Source organism: Eubalaena glacialis, chromosome 11, assembly GCF_028564815.1.
Source record: "Eubalaena glacialis isolate mEubGla1 chromosome 11, mEubGla1.1.hap2.+ XY, whole genome shotgun sequence".
Classification (NCBI taxonomy): Eukaryota; Metazoa; Chordata; class Mammalia; order Artiodactyla; family Balaenidae; genus Eubalaena; species Eubalaena glacialis.
Window position 1 is genome coordinate 60,503,270 of NC_083726.1, and position 20,674 is coordinate 60,523,943.

Here is a 20,674-nt window from a genome sequence, read left to right on the forward strand (position 1 = left end):
TCGGGAGAGGCAGGACCTTCCTGATTGGACCGGAGTGCCAAGATGGGCGGTCTGGGATGGCGGGAAAAGGAGGAAAAAGGCTAAAGAGCAGCATGTGATTAGCCAGAAAGAGGAGGAGGAGCGGCGTACCATTTCAAGAGGAGAGGCGGGACCAGGAGCTCCCCCACGTGGGATTGGAGTGCCTATGGTATGACGTCATGCAGAGCCGCACCTGCAATTACTCTGTTTTAGAGAGAGCTGGAGTTGCGAAGTTGAGGGGTTGCGGAGCGTCGGGATTTCCTTCCACTCCCTTCAGACGGTTTGGCAGAACTTGCTCTAAGATTCCTACATGTTCATTTGTCTCCTTTCCCACGTTTTCATACTTTAAGCACATTCCTTATCCTTCCACTTTTTTTTTTTGCTGGTTGTCCTTACAAAAGGAAAGGAAATTACCCTATTTGGAATGAAAGTGTTCGATGACCGACCTTGTTTATCCTGTTCCCAGTCCTCTACTTTGTCTATGCAGTGTAACGACAGACTCTAGAGAAAACTGGAGAACCCGAAAATTACAGAATTGAGATAATCTAGCCTTCAGGCAAGAGGGCGGGGGGAAAAAGCAGAGTGAATAGGAAGTGAGGCTTTATTTCTCTTTAGAAATCTCCAAGTTAGTTCATTCTATCTCCAAGAATTAGTCATCTCTATTTTAAAGAGCAAATTAAAACTAAATTGGCTCCAAGGGGGGGTGGGGTCTCAGCTGCAGCCGAAATGATTACATTTTCCACGAATTCCTGACCCTGAGGAACTGCTAGGACACTAAAATGGGAAATCAAGAGTAATGAGACAATTCTGTTTCTCATTTGCCTGGGTTATAAGGAAGGTTTAAAATACAGTCAGATGTAGAACTAAGTTCTACATCGCACTGTGTAGGTTTAGGAAGGAAAAAATGCAGGGTATATTGATGATGACTCTTGTTACTAGTTAACTGGACTTAGAGGTGTGGTGTTGTCCAGGGACTTAGAAACTGGACTGATTGGAAGCCCAGGAGGGACAGATTGGTCATGATTACCTTCTAATGCGATGTATGTGGGGCTTGTGTTATTCTGTTTGGTTTACAGCTGTTAAATTTTATCTGGCTCTGCAGGGCATAGATTTCATCAGGCTATGTTTCATCAAAGCTGTTTAAAACTTATCCCTGCCCAGGTTCCCTCCCTTAATCTTAAATTTTCTCACTTCCCTTTCTCTACTCCTCTGAAACAGTATCTAAACTGCTTCTTTCAGTTTGCAGAACTGTGTAAGGAACAGTTTTCCATCTGCCTCCTATGTTCTCTGTATTCTCAGAGATGAGCAGGTAAAAAAGCTCAAGGAGTTTGGAGGAGGTGAGTGCCCACCAACTTGACGAACCAGAACTGTAGCAGGAAAATGGATGAACATCCTCAGAGGGAAACCTCCCTATAAACTGAAATTTGCCAAACACTGGAGTAGGGGAAGGGATCCCTTAGGCTGGGGGATGAAGAGGGTGACCTATGGAAGTTCCTTTTCAAACTTTTCCCCTTTCTCATCCTATCTAGATCATCAGATCCTCCTACTGAAGATGGTGTATGGAGGACAAAAGCTCATCCCCAGGAAGGTCTCTTCCCAGCTGGGGCCCAGGAGCCACAGAATCAGCAGCTGCAAGGCACCAGAACAAGTAAACAAGATGGGTCCCCGCCCATTGACAATTCTGTTGCCCAGGTGCCACCTGGTGGTGATAAGCAGTAAATGGGTAACACGAAAAAGGATGGCCATTTGTTAAAGGAAGTGTCTAAGCGAGGAGAGCACTTAGACTTCCTGGTTTTGCAATCTGCATTTATATGTAAACTACAGTTGCCTCCCAGGGTTGGATGTGGTAATCTGGTCCCAGCCTACTCTCCAAGATGGAAGCGGCAACGGGATTTGAGGAAACTTCCTCTGTATTATTCCTTGTAAGTTACTGGAAAGTAGTGGTCCCATTGCTGGATGGCTCTCTATCATTAGAACTTTCTTATACCAAGTCTGGAGTCAGACTGCCTGAAGAGATTCCTAGTTCCATTCCTTACTAGTTGTGGAGACTTGCGTTGATTACCCTCTTTAAGTCTTTCTCCTCTGCAAAACAAGTATAATAATAATGCCCATTGTGTCAGTGAAATATTGCATGTAAAGTGCCTAGCACAGTACCTTGGTTTATACTAAGTACTCACATGTTAGCAATTTTTCTAGAACTCTCTGCTTATTTCCTATGCAGCAACACAGGACCTTTTTCTCCATTAGGTAGCCCTTCATATATCTGAAGACATCTATTGGGTCTACCCTCAGTCTTCTCTTGCCAGTTTTTTTCAGATACCCCACTGGTTTGCCAATGGCCCTCTGCAAAAACTATTTAGAAGAACACACAATACTTTAGAACTGGTTCCACTCAGATAGATGTGGTAGAACTACTATATTTACAATGCACAACTATGGTTCTTTTACCCTTATGGAGTTTCTAGAAAGGTGCCTAGAACATAGCAGCCTCTTGATATTTATTAACTGACATATTATGAAGAATAAGATTTTAATTTTTTGCAGCCAATTGGAAGTCCCATGTTGTTCTCACATGAATTATTGCTAATATAGATCTCTGCATTTGTTTCTCAGACAGCCTCAAGCAATTTTTAGAGGGAAGGTCGGTCAATCCAAATTGACCCTTTGGATTAATTTAGTCAATACAAGTTACAGACAATTTCCGTATTACTTAGTGTTTCCTTGTGTTACTGTTGGTAACTGGGCTTTTCATATTTTTATACAATTAAAAAAAAAACATAGCCCTTGGGTATATCACTAGAGACTAGAGATTTCTCTAACATGAATGTGCTAATCAACATTTACTAGGCACAAATGTTCAGTTTTGATTCCATCAAACTCTACTATTAACTGACCCATAATTATTCTCTTATCTGCAATGACTTAGCAGGTGAGAAAGAGGAAAGCAGTTCCTGACATCTGGGAACTGGCCTGACACAGCTAGGCTTTGGAATTATTAGGAGCTGACCTAGGCTCACAGGTACTGTTGAACACAAACAATCTCACAAAACACCAATATCAGACAAGAGTACTCAGTGACTGTGATGAAGTGAGGCAAAAAACAAGATCACTTCACAATTTTGTTTAAGCACTAGACAAGGTCAGTGTGCAAACCACAAAACACCAAACATCCCCCTCTCCCAGCTAATGCAGCTTCAGCTTCACTTTAGACTGCCCTTTTTCTAGATAAGATAAAGATACGCAATTATAGAATTTTCCCTGCTTCCCTGACAGCACTCAATTTAGAGTGAAGCTCCACTTCCTTGAACCTTCCCCCAACTCACTTAATGAAGTTCAAGTCCTGTAGGGTCCTTTCTAACACCCTCTTGCAAGACACACCGTGGCTCCAAATGGCATCCTCTCTCCATCACTGCAATGAGCATTAAACCCAACTTGTTCAACTGCAGGTGTATTCCTGGTGGTCTTTAGCTGGAGCACGTTAATAAAGTACATACGAACTCCACAGTTTCCCAAATCTACCTCTTCAGAGATACTTGGCAAAAAAATAATAAAGTTAGCTTGTCAGGGTTTGGCTAGGATGAATTCATGTTGATATCTATGATCACATTTGTCTAAATGCTCATAAACCATCTCTTTTAATAAACCAGAATTGTGCCAGAAAATCAACATTAGGCTTATCAATGTGTGGTTTCTAGAATCCACAAACAATATTTCAGTATTTGCCCATTTTTAGTCTTTCGTGCCGCAGCCCCCCCCCCCCACCTTTTTTTTAAATGACTGGCCTTGACCTAGCCCACCATCTCCAACCCCAGGTGTAACCTGAGTGATCAACCAGACAAGAGAGCAAGAGGTAGCAGAAGATATGATGGGGAAAGAACAAACCAGGATCACTCTCTCTACCCCCAAATCCACTGTCCCATAGACTAGACACCTGAGTTGTTTCCCCTCCATCAGACATGAGCTGAGGAGGAACTGAGGTTTGGCTACTGGGACCCTTGGCCTTACTGACTCTTAATTGGATTTAAAACCTCTGTGGTTCTATGTGGAGGCAGAGGGAAGAAAGGGACGAACCCTGAGGCTTGTGTCCCCAGAAGAACTCTCCTTTCCCCAGCACCTCTTAAGCCTTGAAGGCTTAAAGCACTGGTGACTGAGGAAGGGATGGGGTAGGAGTTACATCAACTGCTGTCAACTCAGAGAGCAACTGCCACCTGCCCTGCTCTGTTTGAATAAGGGAAGGATCTGTTGATACATATCCCATTCCCATTTCCCAGCACATCCACCCTTCTTAGTACCTGCCCCCTAAATGACCCTAGGAGCCCTGGTTACTAAGGCAACCTGGGAATAGTATGTGCAGATAGAAACCAAAACAAATGGGACTATTTTTAAACAAGACTAGGTGGCTCCAATGTTTTTACCTCACAAAGTACCTTCCCCAAAGCCCCATCTGATCTTGTTCTGGGTCCCTACCCTTCTTCACTGGCCTCCATCCATCCTTACCACTATGTGAGAGTGGGGTCTTTATTTCATTTTGGCAGATCTATTTACTGCTCCCATCTTCCACACAGAATATCTAAGCAAGTTTTCACTGCCTCCATTTGTTAAAAATATATTTTTTTATTTCTTTGGAACATGGTGGGCCCTGCCCTATGGATGTCCAGGCCAAGCCAAGGTAATGAATGCTCCCCTAGTCTTTGGGCTGGAGTACTATGGTCCCCGCCTTCCCATGGGCCCAGGAGCAGTTCCTGTATTGTCCAACTCAGCTAGGCCCCAAATTGTCTGAAGGCTCCTATCAGGCCTTCTCTCCTGGCCACCCACTTCCCAATCTTTCCTGGCTTCCCCTCTGGGCAGGGTATTTTTTTCTTCCAAAGCCAGTGCTGGAACCTGTGCCGTGCAGAAGACAGGACAAGACCAACGATGTCCCCCAAATTCCCATCAGAGAACACATAGCCCCTCAGTCAGTCCTTCCTCTGCTGGCTTCAGTCTGCACTCCTATGCAAGCCCCCTCTGTGAGGCTGGAAGGAAGATGGACAAGAGGACCCTCATAAAAGGGAGGTGAGAGAAAACACACCAACCCAACCCCTGCTCAGAAGCAAACTCCTTGTAGTCTCTTGTCCTAGTTCATGAGTGAGCCCTTTGGACAGGGCCTGGGAAGGCTAGGCGAGTGGGTAGGTAAGGGCCCCTCGACCCCAGCCCTGGGAGGCTATACCAGGGGAGTGTCCATTAGCCCCATCAGTGTGGCATGGCTGTGATACGCATGCTCTGGGAGGCGATGGGGTAAGTCACCATGGGAGTGGTGGTGTGGCTCATTGTGATTCCTGCCAAGGGTTGGGCCATCGATACAGCCACAGGAGCCACAGATACAGCCACAGGAGCCATGGAGACAGGTGGGGGTGCCATTCCCTGGGCAATTGTTTGAGCCAGAGCAGCCGACAGTGGCGTGATCTCTGGGTTCAAGTGTGGGGGTGGGGGTGGTGGAGCGGCAGGCGGTGCAGCATTAGCTGGGGGAGCAGCTGGAGCTCCCGCAGGGGCCACCAGTTCTTGCTGGGACACGGGGCGAGGCTGTAGAGCCTGGCTGCTGAGAGTAGTGTGAGTCTGGGCGATGCCATGGTTAAAAGTGGTGACAGTGCCCACGGTGGGGGCCAGAGTCTGCTCAGTTGCTGGTGCAGTGGAGCTCAGCGTCATGACCTTGGCCTGATTGCGGAACTGGGCATTTTGTTCCAGCAGTACCTCGTTGGTGGCCAGAAGGTTGCTGACCTGCTTCTTTAGCTCCTCTACCCGCTTCCTGAGCATGGCATTCTCTTCCTCTAGCAGCCTGCACTCCACCCCTCGGGGTGGAGCCAGGCTGTATTCATATGATTCAAAATGGGGGCCATCTGGGGGGCAGCATCCACCTCGCCGGCGCTTGGGGCCTGGCTCATGGTCCTCAAAGCCCCTGTCAGGGAGGTCGTAGATATCATAGAGGTCATGACGTCGTCCTGGGGGAACTGGGCCTGTTGAGCCCCCACCACCAGCACCTCCTCCACCCCGGGCATCAAACTCAAAATCCCGCTGCAGGTGACGGAACTTGCACTTGGCGCCTCTCTGGCAATCACCCTTGAGAAAGTCACGGCAGATAGGGACCTCCTCCTTCCCATTTGGTAGGTCAGCTGGTGAAAGGCCCAGGCCGGCTGCCACTTTCTGCCTCAGCCGAGGGGGAAGCTCTCCTGTCTTTTTATAGCCATCCTCATCCTCCTTGGAGCCATGGATGAATCGGCAGTTTGGGCGGCTACACTCCTTGTTCTGGAAGTCATGGCAGAAGATGAACTCGTTTTTGCTCACCCCCAAGTTGGACACCTCACTCATGTCCGGATGGCGATAGCGGCAACGCTTGCCTCGCTTGCACACATTCCTCAGGAAGTCTCTACAGATAGCATCTGAGCTGGCCCCGCCACTGCCTGCCCCTGTCCCACTGGCCTCCTCGCTGCCACCGCCTCCAGGGCCTCCACCGCTGCTCCCAGTGCCGTTGGCATAGCTGTCCCGGTCAGGCATCCTGGTCCCCCCCAACTCAGGGCTTTCTTCCTTTTCTTGCCACCCTTGGTGACTGCTAGGAAAGAGGAGAGCTGTGTCAAACAGGAGTCCTCCAGAGGGGCCAAACTCTTGCTGACTATACGGCAGGCAGTCCAGCAAGAGGCAGGCCAGCAAGAGGCAGGCCAGAGGCACAATGGCTTTGGAGATGGAGAATCTAACGGATGAGAATTCTGCCTGGACTGGCTGGCTTGTCAGAAGTCCTGCCCAGGCCCTGTGCACCTGGTCTAGGTCAGAATGATTCACACTTGCCTGGCTGTCGGAGGGAGGGAGCTGGGGTGAAGCTACCTCATCTCACTAACGATGATACGCCAAGGAGGGAGCAGGGAGAGAACAGTGTTGGATTTTATTTCCCCTTCTGAACTGACCTTATTAAAGTTGTGGAATCAAAATTAAAACTGCTGTTGGTGTCTGATTAGGCTAAGAGGAGACTGGCAACAGTGGCTAAGATAAGCTGGTGAGCTACTAAGGGCTGTGGAAAATGGAGTACTGGTGACATTACTTCCCTGACCCCCTCTTCCATGGGATCTCAGGTGAGGACTCTGTGAAGTATCAGATCTCTAGACCCCAGGAAATCCTGAGTAAAAAGACTGGTATCACCAGCTTGAGGGCAATACTTAAACCTGTCATTTTTTGGTATTCTCTCCCAGATTACCACTATTCTCAACTCTAGGGTGGTCAGCCCCCTCCCCCTCCATTTCAGGGGAAGAGTTCTACAGCTGGTATCTCTACTTATAGACCTCAAAAAGACAAAACCATTTGTGGCAAGATCAAGGCAATAGGAAGGAGTTACTTTCACAGGAACAAGTGACCTTTCTTTCCCCATTCTATAGCCCTCCTACTCCTCCATGGGAAGATCCCACTGACATCAAACCACACCATTCCTCGCCCTATAAAGATACTCTTTACTTACAGACTCTATAAAAGCTTTTAAAATCTCCTCTTTCCCAAAAGAGCTCAAGAAGGTCAGTCCACTGCCCTGGTTCTAGCACTGTCCTCTCCCCACCGCCAACAAGACTAGGAGTCCCTGCTACCACGTGTCTGACCTCCTAAGCCTTTCCTAGCCTTTTCAGGCTCCCCCTGCTGTTCAAATAGAAAAACTTCATATTATTTCCCCTTGAGTATAAGGGAATCTTTCCAATTTCTTTGGCCTTGACGGCCCCCAACCACCCGGTCCATTGCCTTGACTTTGCCTTCAAGGCAAAATGAACCCTAAAATGAACCGACTAGGTCACAGGCCAGAGTTGCAAGAAAATCTGTAAAAGAGGGGTCATCTTCCTCCAAAGGGAGGTAGTCTCAGAAAGACAGAAACAATCAAGGAAAAAAGAGTGGGAAAAGAGAAGACACAAATTTTCACTAAAAGGGAAATGACCTGGTGAAAAATAAATAGCATCTATCCGAGCCTGACCCGTGTTACAAGTCCCACCAGAAGCTGATAATCAGATCTGATATTCCTCCCCACCCAACTTTCCCAGGATTGTTTGATACCTGAGGTAGCTCAGGTGAAGTCCGGGGCTCCTGTGGGTCTCCACCTCCACATCACTGCTGGGTTCTGAACAGGAGAAAAACAGAGACTTGGGCGTGAGAAGGGGTAAGAATGGAGAACTACGGGGTGGTTGTTATACGAATGAAGTCTGACAAAATGGCAAGAGCTCTGGGCACGTCAAGATTTCCTTGGGATTCAAATTGAACTTCCCCTGTCAAAGGGAGAAGCCGCCAATAAGAAGAGAGTAGTAAGGAACAGAACTAATTTGGAGAGCCTAGGAGGACGGGTTGGAAAACCAGCCCTGAGTGAACAAAGGGTGAGGGGCACCCTGTCTCAAGGTGAAGGAGGATGTGGGGATCAAAGCCCGGCCTAGGGTTGGGGTTAGGAACTCCGAACAGGGAGCCGTGCAAGGGCAGCGACTGACAGCGCAATGGGATGGCGGATTAGACTTAAGAGCGGTGATTGTGACGCTTCGCAACACCCCCGAGTTTGCGAAAAAAGTCCTAGGAGTTCACCGCAGCATGTCTCTAGCCTGGCAGGTTCTGTGCAGTGCCGCCGGAGCTCAGCCGGGGACCAGGTGAACAGGACACTAAAGGGAGCACTTAGTGAAGCGAGGAAGGGGACTCCGGGTGACATCAAGCAGAGGGGATGGGCAGGGCTGTGACGTCACGGAGCTGGCGTTTGCTCGCGAAGCGGGGTCAGTCAGAAAAGGGATTCGGCCCTGATACGTGAGGAAGAGCCAAGTCGGTCCTGGGGGGCCTTGTGTAGCCCGGCCGAGCCCAGCCGCTGGGCCGGCCCCGACTCCTCCCCTCCGGGCGCGGCCTCCACCTAAGTCTCCCGCCTCCCTCACCTGCTGCCGCCGCCGTAGTTGCTGCTGCCGCCTGCCGGTCCTCTAGCTTCGACAAAGGGCCGCCTATCCTATCGCCCTTCCGCTTCCTGCGGAAGAAATGACACTCTAGCCACCAGACCCGGAACCACACTCTATGGTGTGTGAAGTACTTGCGCGACAAGCCGCAGGAAGTTCCCAGCAAGCTTTGCGTGTCACCATGGCAACCCGACCCAACAGCAAAGAGCCCCCAAAGTGAGACTTTGTAATGCAGGCCTAGACAAGGGAGGAGGGGAACCACTTTTTGCCCCTATGCCCGCGAGATCAACTTGAAAACTGTCCCTGGCGTGTATAACACCCTTTCCAGGAAGTAAGGGCCACCCAATGCTCCAGCAGCTCCGAGGGCCGGAACCCCCACACCCGACTTGCAGCCTAAGTAGCTTGCTTGACTTCCTCTACATCACGGGGTAGAGAGGTCGACTGTACTGGTACAGAATCCCCAGCCAATGGAACCATAAAAACCACATAACACACAAGACGAATTGTTTTCTTCAGCTAAGACAGCAAAAGAGATGATTTATTGTTACATGTTACATTCAGCCACAACTGAGAATAGAACTAGTCCAGTATGTCAAAGGTCCAGGGCAAAGGACCAAAAGGGACCGTTTTGATACGAGCAAGGTGGGTCTCTCAAAGGCGGTCGAGGCGATCAGAATGGCCATCGATGTTCCAGATCCACTGAGACAAGTTCTAGACAGTAGGCAAGCAGTCCAACAATTTGTACCAGCGTCCCTGTCCTCTGGCTTCCCTTGTTTCTGCTCCTGTGGCTTCCATGGGTGTACAAGTTTACTTGGACCTCTGCCTCATCTTTCTTCTTTTGCGCTTCAGCCTGAAAACCAGATATAAGAATACACCTCCTGCCCAAAAACCCGAGTTCAGTCTTTCCCTCCCATTTTACATCTAGACAGAATACAAGGGACGGGTAAAATCAACAAACAATACGATGCTACCGTCTTGTGTCCCAACTCCTGGCTTTGGCCAGTCAATGCTCATAACGTTTTTCACCTAAAGTTGTTTTAGATTTCTAAACCAAATGTTCCTCCCAAGTTTTATCCAAGGCGCGCTCCATTTCCCCCCTCCTGTACTGGAAACGTCTCAGCATACCTGCGCATTCGCTTCTTCCTCCACTGGCAACCGATCATAACCAGAGGCAGAGAATAAAACAAGGTATCATTAGTTTTAGTAACAAGTTTAGGCAGGGATATGAAGAGCATTATATGAGTAACCACATCAACAATTTGGACTCCCACCCGGATCCCAGACGTAAAACCCCGAAGCCCGTATGCGCTCTTCTACTCCCGCCCTCTCTCGCACTCCCAGCCTCTCTCACCACAGCACTTAGCCACCACTTCCTTTGCTTCTCCCCAAACTATCCTTCCTCTCCCAACATCTCTTGGGCACCCTTGAGAACCCAGCGATCCCGGAACGATGGCGGACTTCCCTTGCCAAGGTCTACCCCCACAATCGCCAATTCTTAACAGCCTCAGCTCACTGCCAGGGACTGCTTACCTTCGCTCTCATGGCGCGGAGGTTTCTACGGGGAAAGAAAAAAAGTCTGCAGTTAGTTTGCTATAACGATGGTAAGTGCAGAGATCAGATGTTAATGGATTGTACTCGGAATCCGAACACAGCAACTCAGACACTCACCTCCGAAGATGGCGCTAAGGCCGAGAGAGGGGTAGAGGCCCGCCTACGGATATTTAATGGCACGCTCATTGTCGTCATTTCCGCTGTCTCGCCCTGCCCCTAGGGGCGGGGCTGCCCGAGGGGAGTAACAATAGCTTTCGGCCTTAGGTACCTGAGAAGTGATTGAGTTAGGAAAGTTCTGTTGGAAAACAGTATTTTGAGTTTGAGTTATAAAATTCCCCTTCCCCCAGTTTTATTATGAGGATACTGTATTATTTAAATATGAGCACATATTTACAATAAGAGACCTAGAGGTGCAAACGAGCAAAGAACAGCTACTTCCGCCTTCCCTCTCATTGCTTCATGGGAGTTGCAGTTGCCTGGCGATATCCTCCATTTTACTATGGATAGGTGCAGATTGAACAAAAACTCCTGATTTGTTTTACTGGTTTACCTTATTTTCTAAACTAAATTGCTGCAGGGAGATTCGATCTTGGAACTTACAAAGGTCCTAAGATTTCAGAACATTGGAAGGATGTAAAGTGAGGAGTCGAGAAAGCTGTCATACTACAGAGAACTTTGTCCCTATCGAAGATAAACTCTTTTCCTAGCCAAGTCCGGTCTTTCTCTACAATGCCTGAGGCAGAATGTCACTATATTCCTGGCCACGATGCATCTTGTTCAGAAAATACTTAATTGATTCTCCTTCTGCATAGGGTGAAGATCAAATCAATGGACAGAGGGGAAGCAAGATGAGCTACACATTTCTTTAGGGCAAGAATGGTATTTGGTGGCAAGACAACTTCCCAGTCTCACCGTATGGTTAGGTCAGAAGTACCCGGAAAAGACACCCAAATATTTGGCTACAGTTATGAAGTATGAAAGAGAACCCTTCATCATACAGACTTCACCTTATTCACTGTAAGATACAGTACAGCTTGTTATAATCCCTTTTTTAGTGGTTTCCCTTTATAAAATTTCACTTTTAGCTCTGGAAAAACAAGGTTTCTAAATTTAGGGCCCTTGTTCCAAGTGCTTAAGCAGTTCTAGTACTGTCACCAGCAGAAGGTAATGTGTTTGAAAACAAAAAACCCTAGGATTATTTTTATATCAAATCCACTGGGATCTCACCTGTTGATTACCCACTGTCTGTAAGTTCTCATGAAGGGATGTGTTCAGTTTTGTTCAGCATAGTATCTTCAGGTCAGCAATGCCTCATATGTAAGATGCTCTAATACAAATTACCCATCCAATCTCAGGCTGGCCCTGAAAAATTGCATAACACTAAATGCATTCTTCCTGGCTTCCTAAATCAAGATAATCACTTGCATACAGTGTTCTTATTTTTTGCAGTAAACATTAATGTCTTGAACAGTGTCAGCAGCAAGGTGTATGTTTTTACTTGAGAAAACTAAATCACAAACTCCCATAGAAAAGGTACTCTTCAGAGAACCCAGGATTTATGTCTCCCCAACCCAAGGTATTCCTTGTTTTAGAAAGGTAAAATATGGCTATAGAAAACTGGTTCCAGGGACTTCCCTGGCAGTGCAGTGGTTAAGATTCCGCATGGGTTCAATCCCTGGTCCGGGAACTAAGATTCTGCATGCCAAAAAAAACAAAACACAACACAACAAAACAGGTTCCAAATGATCATCACTTCAACTCACACTCTCCCTCCGCCATCAATTAAGAGCAGCAAAGACACATGATTATGAGCAAATCCAAATTTATTTTAACGCCATGTCATTTTCAATGTGTTTAAAAACCTTGTAAGTTAGCGGGAGCCCTAGTTCCCTGGGACAGCATGCCAGAGGTACTGAAATTCGTCACCTTTCTCTCCAAACCCCTAGCAATTCATCCAAGTCCACAGCTTCAGAAAGCCAGGAGTTTTGTCTCTTCAATCAGTCTGCTCCTCTGGTTCCAGGTCTTTCTTTCAAGAAAGGGAGGTCAAAATATTTCAAACAGGGAACAAAACCACAGTGGAGCTTCCAACTCAGGTTTCTAAGATAGAGCAAGGGAAGAATCCCACTGACTCCAAAGAAATGGACATGGTTGAGATGGATTACTTCTTTACAGCCTTGTGGAGGGGGAAAAAAATGTCCTGCAGAACAAAATTGACTACAAAGATTTACAAATGAGGATCCATTTGATAGATGAGAATCCCTTGGTAAACGCAGGCTCCAGCTCCTAAAAATGGGAGGGGCCTGGATCATAAAAGGAATCTGCCACATGTGAAGAAAAACAGTCTGAAGAATAGCTCCTCTATTTTGAGGCCTGATAAAATACTTGGGGAGAGTGGGAAAAGAGAGAGGAACAAGCCCCAACAGATGGGAAAATGCTGACACTGGAGTGGTATAAAAAAATTTCAGCTGAGTTTTTAGTGGTGGTGGCTACTTTAGCCTCTTCCCCGTTCTGTTGTAGGGTCATAAACCTCGACCAAGCAGAGAATAGTAGAAAAAGGCTAGAAAGAGGGGCTTGAAGACGATGGATTTTGACTCCTGATTTTATTATTCAATTTCTCTTTTCTATTTAAAGTAGTCTTCGATGGCTGGGAAGCCTGGCCTCCCAAGACCAGAGTCAGTTGGAGCTGGTTGTTGTTGGAAGGGGGCTGGGTTGGGGGACTGGGATGAGGACAGGGAGACCCCGCTCTGCTGGTGGTCCTGGGTGGAGAAGACGAACTGCACTTCACAGAGCCTGGGGTGTGGTGGGAAGGGGATGAGGCAGGAGTGGCAAGCTGGGGGGATGGGACCCACCTCAGTCCCCAGCTTCATTTTCTTCTAAAGTTTCCCCACTGGTGGCATTCTCTGCAGTCTTAGAGGCCTACATTCATGGAAAGGAGAGGGAGAAGACATGTCAGTTTCCAACAACTTAGGGTAGTGTCTGGGGGACCAAGGACAAAAATATCCTAATTCTCTAGGTCAGGGCTGAGATGGGGAGAAATAAGGACATACAGAAATCTATACAACCACCATGACCCAGGAAGGTGGAATAAAGAGGGATCAGGTTCACCCTGCCAGAGAGAGATGATTATTAACGAACCTTCTTTTTTTTCTTTTTCTGGGTTTTCCGACTTGCCGAACTCTGGAGGAGGGCCTGGAACATATAGAAGGAAGAAGGAAAACAAATTTTGAGGAATGTGGAGCAAACACCAAGTGCTACTCTCAGCACTGTAGCTCTCTTCAGGACTTTCCCATCACTTATTCCTCACTCCCAAGACAAGTGCCACGTGCCCGCCCCTTTCCATCCCACACTAACCTTGAGCTCTGCATCCTGGACCTCCATCTCAGACTTATAAAGGTCAGGCTCAAAGGGACCACTGGTTATCCGCATGGGGCCATTGGGCATAAGCAAAACTGTAAATTTAAACTGGGCAACAAATTCACCTATGAGAGAAACAAAGTAGTTTGATAAAATGTTCCCTTGTCATCCATCCTCTTTTCTGTGAGCTATAGGGAGGAGGGGACCATAATCAGGGGCTCCAAAGTACAACTCTCTTCTTAGAACTCACCCTCCTTCTCATAGAGAACATTAAATGGTTGTAGCAGTTCGTGTTTGGCGCACTCCACCACACCCATGCGGGCCTTCTTCTCATCTTCAAATGCTCTGGGGAGGGAGAGACAAATTCAGGTATCCTTATCTCCTTATCATGTCTTACCATTTTGCTCATGTTTTTAAATAACTCCTACCCTCAGGCAGAAATCACGCGTAGGATTGCTTTTTTACACTACCTTCTATGAGAGGGAGAGAAGGCATGCACGCAGGCTGGAGCCACAAGTCTAGGCAGGAGAGGAGAGAGAGGGAGGGAAAGGTGGGGGAAGGAAGAGTGCCCCTGAGGGCTTCCCTGGTGGCGCAGTGGTTAAGAATCCGCCTGCCAATGCAGGGGACACGGGTTCGAGCCCTGGTCCGGGAAGTTCCCACATGCCATGGAGCAACTAAGCCTGTGCGCCACAACTACTGAGCCTGTGCTCTAGAGCCTGCGAGCCACAACTACTGAAGCCTGCGCGCCTAGAGCCCGTGCTCTGCAACAAGAGAAGCCACCGCAATGAGAAGCCCGTGCACCGCAACGAAGAGTAGCCCCCGCTCGCTGCAACTAGAGAAAGCACGCACGCAAGGAAGACCCAACGCAGCCAAAAATAAATGAATTAAATAAATAACTAAAAAAAAAAAAAAAAGAGTGCTTCTGGGTGTGTGGTCTATGGGTCCGACTGGTTCCAAGCCCTGTCCTTGCTAAGTGCAGTAGTACCTTAAAGTAAAGGGCATGGCATCAAAACGCCTTTCAACCTCACTGAAGAAGGCACGAGAAGTTTTCATTTTCAGGCCATACTGCTTAGAAGGGTCTCTTTTGTAAATGGTGGTTCTCTGTCCTGCATCCTTGGCCTAAAAAAGATCACATTTTGGTCTGGTGCTCTTGGAACACACCCTCAGCCGCCCCCCCCTGCTAGCTCTGTTACATTCCTCACCTTGCCCTCTCCTGAGCTGACGAGAACATCCACAGCATATACTTCATGTACCTCAAATTCAACTTTCTCATGGTCCTTCCTAAAAGGAACAGAAAGGAAACCATAAAGAGCAATAAGTAGTTCCTGGAGTTTAGAGTAGAAAGTAGATAAGATTAGCCTGGAGTATGGAAGGATAAGTTCATGACTAGTCAAGTATGACAGAAAGTACAGGGTGGGATACAGGGCACCTACTTCTGCTGGTCTGTGGGATTCTGGATAATGGTTTTCTCTCCATCGATGACATGCTGCTTCAATTGGTGTGACAGCATACCTGCAGATAGGACAAAGTCTATGGTACCACTCACCTAGAATCCCAAAAGGTTTCCAACCCACCCACCCAAGTAGAATCATGGAGCAGACAATGAGAGCAAAGTGCCTGGCTATGGAAACACAGGGCACTGAGGTTTTTGGCTTGGATTATGTCAGAGCCAAGATGGATCCTCAAGGGAGCAAAAGTCTTAATTCTGCAAAACCACTCATACTTAGACCCCTAACCCTACTATCTGAGGTCTCACCTTCTATTGGTGTGCAATTAAATGAGTGGGCAACTTTGTTCCAGGCTTCTGTCACTTGTGTGTTCTAGAAGTACAAGATCAAATAAAAGATAAGATACAGGGGCTAGGGAGTTGTCTACCATGAGAACAAGAAGCATAAAAGAACTGAGAGATCTAATATCCTCAAGCAAGTGCAATGATTCTCATTGGTTTTTCATTTCATAGGCCCTATCATCCCTACAACCTAGAAATTACATTTGCATACCATTTTACAAAGCACTTTCACGAAGATGGTCTACTTAGATAACGATTCTGTAAGGTGGATAGTGCAGATCTACATCCCAATCTAGAGGAGGAAACTGAGGCTCAGGAAGGTTACATGATTTGCCCAGGGTTAAACCAGTTAACCAAAAGAACGTGGTATAAACCCAGGTTTTCTGACCATAGTGTTTAGTCCATTATACCTGGAATTCTAACCTGTTGAAAGGGTATAGAAACTCTTTTATTTTTCACTTCTTACCTCTTTCAAACATGATCTGATCCTCACCTAAACTACAGTTCTTAAGAAAAAAAGGAAAGTGAATTACCAATCACGCTATTATTAAACTGTGCCACGTACTGTGATAATCACTTTACATGGATGATCTTGATCTTCACAGCCATGTGATAGTAAGGCACAATTTAATTTTTCCCACTTTACAGATGAGGAAATTTGAACTTGAAGTTATTTAAAATCAGTAGGGGGTGGCAACAGGGTGAGAATCCAGAAAGTCTAATGTCATAGCTAGACAATAGCCACTATATTAACAGTACCTTCCAGTGAAAAGACACAATAGTAAGTACATAAATACTAAAAATAATTAACGTGCAAAATAATAATAGCTGACACGAGGGCTTACTATGTGCCAAGTACTGTTCAAAGTACTTTATGGTAGCTCTATGAAGTAGGTACCGCTGTAAGAAACCTACAACAGAGCTTTAAGTAAAAATGATGCAATTAAGTAACAATGGGGACAAACTGATGAAAAGTGTAAAGAAGAGAACACAGAAAAAAAGAGGATGCTTTAAGTATTGAACAGGTCTCTGAAATCTAAGTGTTCGAGAAAAATCTCCACTAATAGTCTAACACACTAAATTGTATTAATTCATGAGCAGTTTATGATCCCTGGGCTTCCTAATATTGTCTTGCAAGGGGCTTTGGCCTCTTTGTCACCAATTTACTGGTACTATTAAGATTTTTGTTTTATAAGCTTTTAAAATTGAGTTTTAAAACTGTGGTATCTGTGTTTTATTGTAAGCTATCTATCTCAAATTATTTGGGGGAAAGATGCACATCCAAAACATGAAAAAGGATCTCTATAGGCTCCACGAGAAAGGGACCACATATCCCCTTACACCTAGCATGATACCACCTAAGGTAGGCACTCAGATTTAACTGCTCTTTGGTATTACTCTTTAATTCCTGCCTCTTCTCTTTCAGTACAGAATAGCTGTAGATGCCTAATGCATCTTTGGCTCTATCAAGCTTTGGAGTTGGACTCAACAGCTTACCTGGTTTCCAGGTTTGACCAGGCGTAGGGCAGCTTCAGCACAAAGGTGAGCTGCCTTAATGACATCTGCTTTCCGCCCTGTTACTTGGGTCCCCTGTAGATAAGGAAATGCAGTGAGTGCCTTCCTGGAAAGCTCTTTAACTCAGCTGGTCTTTCAGTTAATATCTGTTTGTGTCCATTATGCAGCCAGTGGTGAGGAGAGAAAACACCCTTTCCCCTTTCATTTCTCTAGATACTCTCTCAAAACTTGCGTGGTGGTGGGGCTGGGGATAAGAAGCGAGCAGCAGTGCGCCCTCCCCCACTCCCCACCGGCTGAACAGAGTTCAAAGTGGTCCACCTACCAGAGCTACATCAACCACAAAAGTGTGAGCCACATTAGCGATGAAGCCATCCACATGGACCCCAAGGTCGCTGAAAGGCAAGAGCAGAGTACAGCATTAGCAACTGGCACTACTGTGAATGCTTAGGAAAAAGACAAGTGCTCTAAAATAGTTTAAGCTTACATTTTTACCAAGTCACCTTCCTTGAGAATATAGTCCTGGTCGCTCTTCAAAGGGGAGAAGTGACATACACAGTTATTTACTGAAATGCTGGTGGGAAAGGCAATACCTGTAAAGAGACAATCAGCCTTACTGCCTTGCTCACTCTCTTGGAGCCCTGTTGCCCCTCAGAAAGATAAGTGGATTTTCTTCAGGGTCTTGCTTAAGTTTGATCAGTTTGGATTGGGTGGGAAACTACTTGAATCCCCCTTGCCATTCCAAATTTCCAAATATCTCAACGAGTGCTGGGATAGGGGTTGCATCATTACAATAAAACAAACAGGACTGAATAAGGGTCAAACTTAGGAAATTCGTGGGGGATTGTTTTTACCTTTCTTCATTTCTTTTTCTTTTTTGAAAATCTTCCCTGTCTCTTCCATTATCATGGCATCACCTTTCTCACACAGGCTCAGTACCGACACACCTGAACAGGATGCTTCCACCAAAGACCGAAGTACCCCTGGGAACAGAACCCCGTATCAGTCCTGCATGTGTTGTCTAAGTTACCATCCAAGAAACACCTAGAAGTTGGACTTAGAGTTTCTAATATTCCCTAGTGCCATTACTCAAAGGATGAAAGAGGGAATAAGTTTTGTCTCTTGCAATGTACCTCCCTATAATCTCTAAATCTCTACCTTCCTTTCCTGAAATAAAAAAGCCAACACTCCCTTTCCTCCCTTATATAGTGTGACAACTGGGTATGCACCATCTGTCTCCTTAGGCAAGGGAGACTTTCCAAAGATGATATCTGTGGTGTGGTAGGACAGGATTATGAACTTCAAGGGGGTTCTCACCAAGGTATCCAACATACATGCAAAGCAGACTGGAGGAAATTTATAGGCATCAGGGACAACAGGAAGGTAGACATACAATTGCTGACTCCAAGCTGATGCATTGTTAAATGCTACCTTCTTCCCTTCCCAGACACCCCAATTAGATGTTAGTAATCCCAATTTATGTAGACTTATTTCTTCAAATAACAAGTCAAGGAGACTTAAACTAAGGTCCCTGGGCTTCAGCAAGCTCTGCTTTTAGCAGATTTCAAAGAGGTATGTGACCCAAAAGAGTTTCAAACTGGTATCTGGAATCACAAGTGCCTCAGAAGTTATAAACTGCAAGAGGGAAAAAATTTTTTTTCTGATTCAAACCACTACATGTCCATTATGTTATAAACCATTGTTTTGTTCACCGGATACCCTCTCCACGGCCCATCCTGGACTTCAGATTTGATTTTTGTGATCCAAGTTTTGGTGATTCTTTGGAAGTCTGAAAACTCAGGTTTTCAGCCATAGGATCAAAGGCATCCAAAATGCCTATCTTTACTGTCAAAACCATTTAAAAGCCCAAAGACAAGCACTTTCTGTCCCCCTAACTGGGTTTTAAACTGGAAAGAGAGAAGACAGAAAGTGAGACATCTGTCCAGAGTGGCAGGCAGCTGCCACTGAGTAAGTGGAAGCTGAGTAAGTCAGAGCACAGTCCTAATATTCTAACATCAGTCCCCCCCTTTAACAGTACTATTCACAGGTTTACCTAGTTGGGGTGAGAAGGACCTCAAAACACTCCTAAAGTTGTGAAATCCTTGAGAACAATCAAATTTGACGACTAACTAAAGCCATCTGCGCAGATTGGGGGTAGTGATGAATAACTTTGAGAACAGTGAGATACATCTCCAAGAGTTATGGGGTGCCCTCCAACGGTCCCTGAGCTGGCCCAAGAGTAGAAGGCGGCCCCCACCAAGGAAGGAGCTGAAGTAAAGAACGAAAAACTACAACAAAGCACGTGGTAGGGAAGCTGGTGTCAGGGACCACAGCGGAGGGAGCCGGCGATCCGCAGGGGACCTGGCAACACGTGCCGGCTAGGCTCCTGACGGCGGAGAACCGCGACAAAATAGAGGGGCGCTTCCTTTTCGAGGTGGCTTCGCTGCTGCCAAAATCAGAGACAGAGATCCGGACTGAAGGGTGAGGGGCAGGAGATACGCCTCGCCTCCTTACCAACCGCCTAGGGTTAGAGCCGGCCGGAGGCCCAGCTCTCCGCCCCTCCCGGCCGGCCGGCCGGCCGGCCGGCCGCCCGCATCTCGAGACTCCAGCCCAGGCCTAGCCTCTCAGGTCCCAGGCGTGACACGGAGCCTCCCCACCACGCCACCTCCAGCAGACCTGCGCGGGGCCCTCACTAGCCCACACTGCATGACCCCACCGCTCCAGCCCCTCGGGGGCCAGCCCAACACCGTCCCCCTTGCCTCTCCCTCCCAGCCTCGATCTCCGGACCCCTGAGGCCGCACTCACGGTTGGCAATGTCGCCCCCCATCTTATACTTGGTCACGACCAGGTCCTCGGCGATAGTTTGCTCCTGCTGCTCGTCCTCGCCCGACATCTTCCCACCACCACCACCACTGCAGCTTCGTTTCTCCTGAACCGCCGCCTCTGTCGCCCTTCCCAGCCACAGGCTGTAGCCAGAGTCCCTTCGATCCGCGAGGAGAGCGCGAGCAAAAGCGCGAGCAAGCTAGGGAGCGGCGGGCGGGCGAGAGCGAGAAACTGCGAGCGCGCGGGCTGAGGCGCAGGGCACGCTGGGACAACGAGTCCCTCCTACCGCCAGCCTCTAGCCCCCCTCGCGGGCTATCAAACTACCATTCCCAGCCTGCCTTTCGCGTCCCTAAGCCAGGCCCTGGGGCCTTGCCCTACGAGGGCCTCGCACGCCGGAATCGCCGAGCACGCTGGGAAGGGTCAGGCTCCGGCGGGAAGGCGGAGCCATTGGAGAGCGTGAGGGGAAGCGTGGTCTCTCCCGGAAAAACCACAATCACCAGGAGCGCTGAGCGAGAACCCGTAATAGAGAGGGACGGGCTAAGGGAGAAGGGGCGGACCTACGGCGGGGAAATGTGTTTGGAGGCTGCGGGGCAGGGTGGAGCTGAGGCGAGTCGGGGAGATTGCGTTAAGGGCGGGGAGGCTGGGTACGCCCTTCCCCGGATCCCTGGAGCGGCAGGAGGGACCGGCCCGGCCAGTCCGCTCGTCCTCAGGT

The 20,674-nt window shown here is 47.7% G+C and overlaps 2 protein-coding genes and 1 long non-coding RNA gene across 4 annotated transcripts; all 3 read right to left on the bottom strand.

Moving 5' to 3' along the window:
- Positions 1-4,612: 4,612 nt before the first annotated feature.
- ZC3H10 (zinc finger CCCH-type containing 10) lies at positions 4,613-8,994 on the bottom strand. Its single transcript, XM_061205933.1, has 3 exons — positions 8,919-8,994; positions 8,071-8,134; positions 4,613-6,601 (listed from the first exon to the last, which is right to left on the bottom strand). The coding sequence occupies exon 3, from the start codon at positions 6,544-6,546 to the stop codon at positions 5,248-5,250; it is 1,299 nt and encodes a 432-aa protein (XP_061061916.1). The 5' UTR covers positions 6,547-6,601; positions 8,071-8,134; positions 8,919-8,994; the 3' UTR covers positions 4,613-5,247.
- A 456-nt stretch (positions 8,995-9,450) lies between these two features.
- On the bottom strand, positions 9,451-10,102 carry LOC133100864 (uncharacterized). Its single transcript, XR_009702550.1, has 2 exons — positions 10,059-10,102; positions 9,451-9,783 (listed from the first exon to the last, which is right to left on the bottom strand). It is a non-coding gene; the product is annotated as an uncharacterized LOC133100864 (long non-coding RNA).
- A 2,187-nt stretch (positions 10,103-12,289) lies between these two features.
- On the bottom strand, positions 12,290-20,214 carry PA2G4 (proliferation-associated 2G4). 2 transcript variants are annotated; one of them, XM_061204217.1, is made up of 14 exons: positions 19,945-20,214; positions 17,994-18,122; positions 17,627-17,732; positions 17,465-17,534; positions 17,125-17,217; positions 15,595-15,658; positions 15,272-15,350; positions 15,041-15,119; positions 14,824-14,957; positions 14,089-14,183; positions 13,836-13,963; positions 13,620-13,673; positions 13,334-13,400; positions 12,290-12,506 (listed from the first exon to the last, which is right to left on the bottom strand). In XM_061204217.1, exons 1-13 carry the CDS (start codon positions 20,030-20,032, stop codon positions 13,335-13,337), a joined length of 1,185 nt encoding a protein of 394 aa, XP_061060200.1. In that variant the 5' UTR covers positions 20,033-20,214; the 3' UTR covers positions 12,290-12,506; position 13,334. The 2 variants fall into 2 exon arrangements, with proteins under 2 accessions (XP_061060200.1, XP_061060199.1); XM_061204216.1 differs by having other exon boundaries at positions 12,290-12,510.
- Positions 20,215-20,674: the final 460 nt, after the last annotated feature.

What these genes read in the sequence shown, in the direction of transcription:
- ZC3H10 (XM_061205933.1), bottom strand. Translation starts at nt 6,546, where the DNA reads ATGCCTGACCGGGACAGCTATGCCAACGGCACTGGGAGCAGCGGTGGA.
- PA2G4 (XM_061204217.1), bottom strand. Translation starts at nt 20,032, where the DNA reads ATGTCGGGCGAGGACGAGCAGCAGGAGCAAACTATCGCCGAGGACCTG. An exon ending in TGTTCTCTATGAGAAGGAGG is followed by an intron (nt 13,964 to 14,088) that starts GTGAGTTCTAAG and finishes TTTCTCTCATAG; the next exon opens with GTGAATTTGTTGCCCAGTTT. An exon ending in AGAAAAAGAAAAAAAAGAAG is followed by an intron (nt 13,401 to 13,619) that starts GTTCGTTAATAA and finishes CCATGAATGTAG; the next exon opens with GCCTCTAAGACTGCAGAGAA.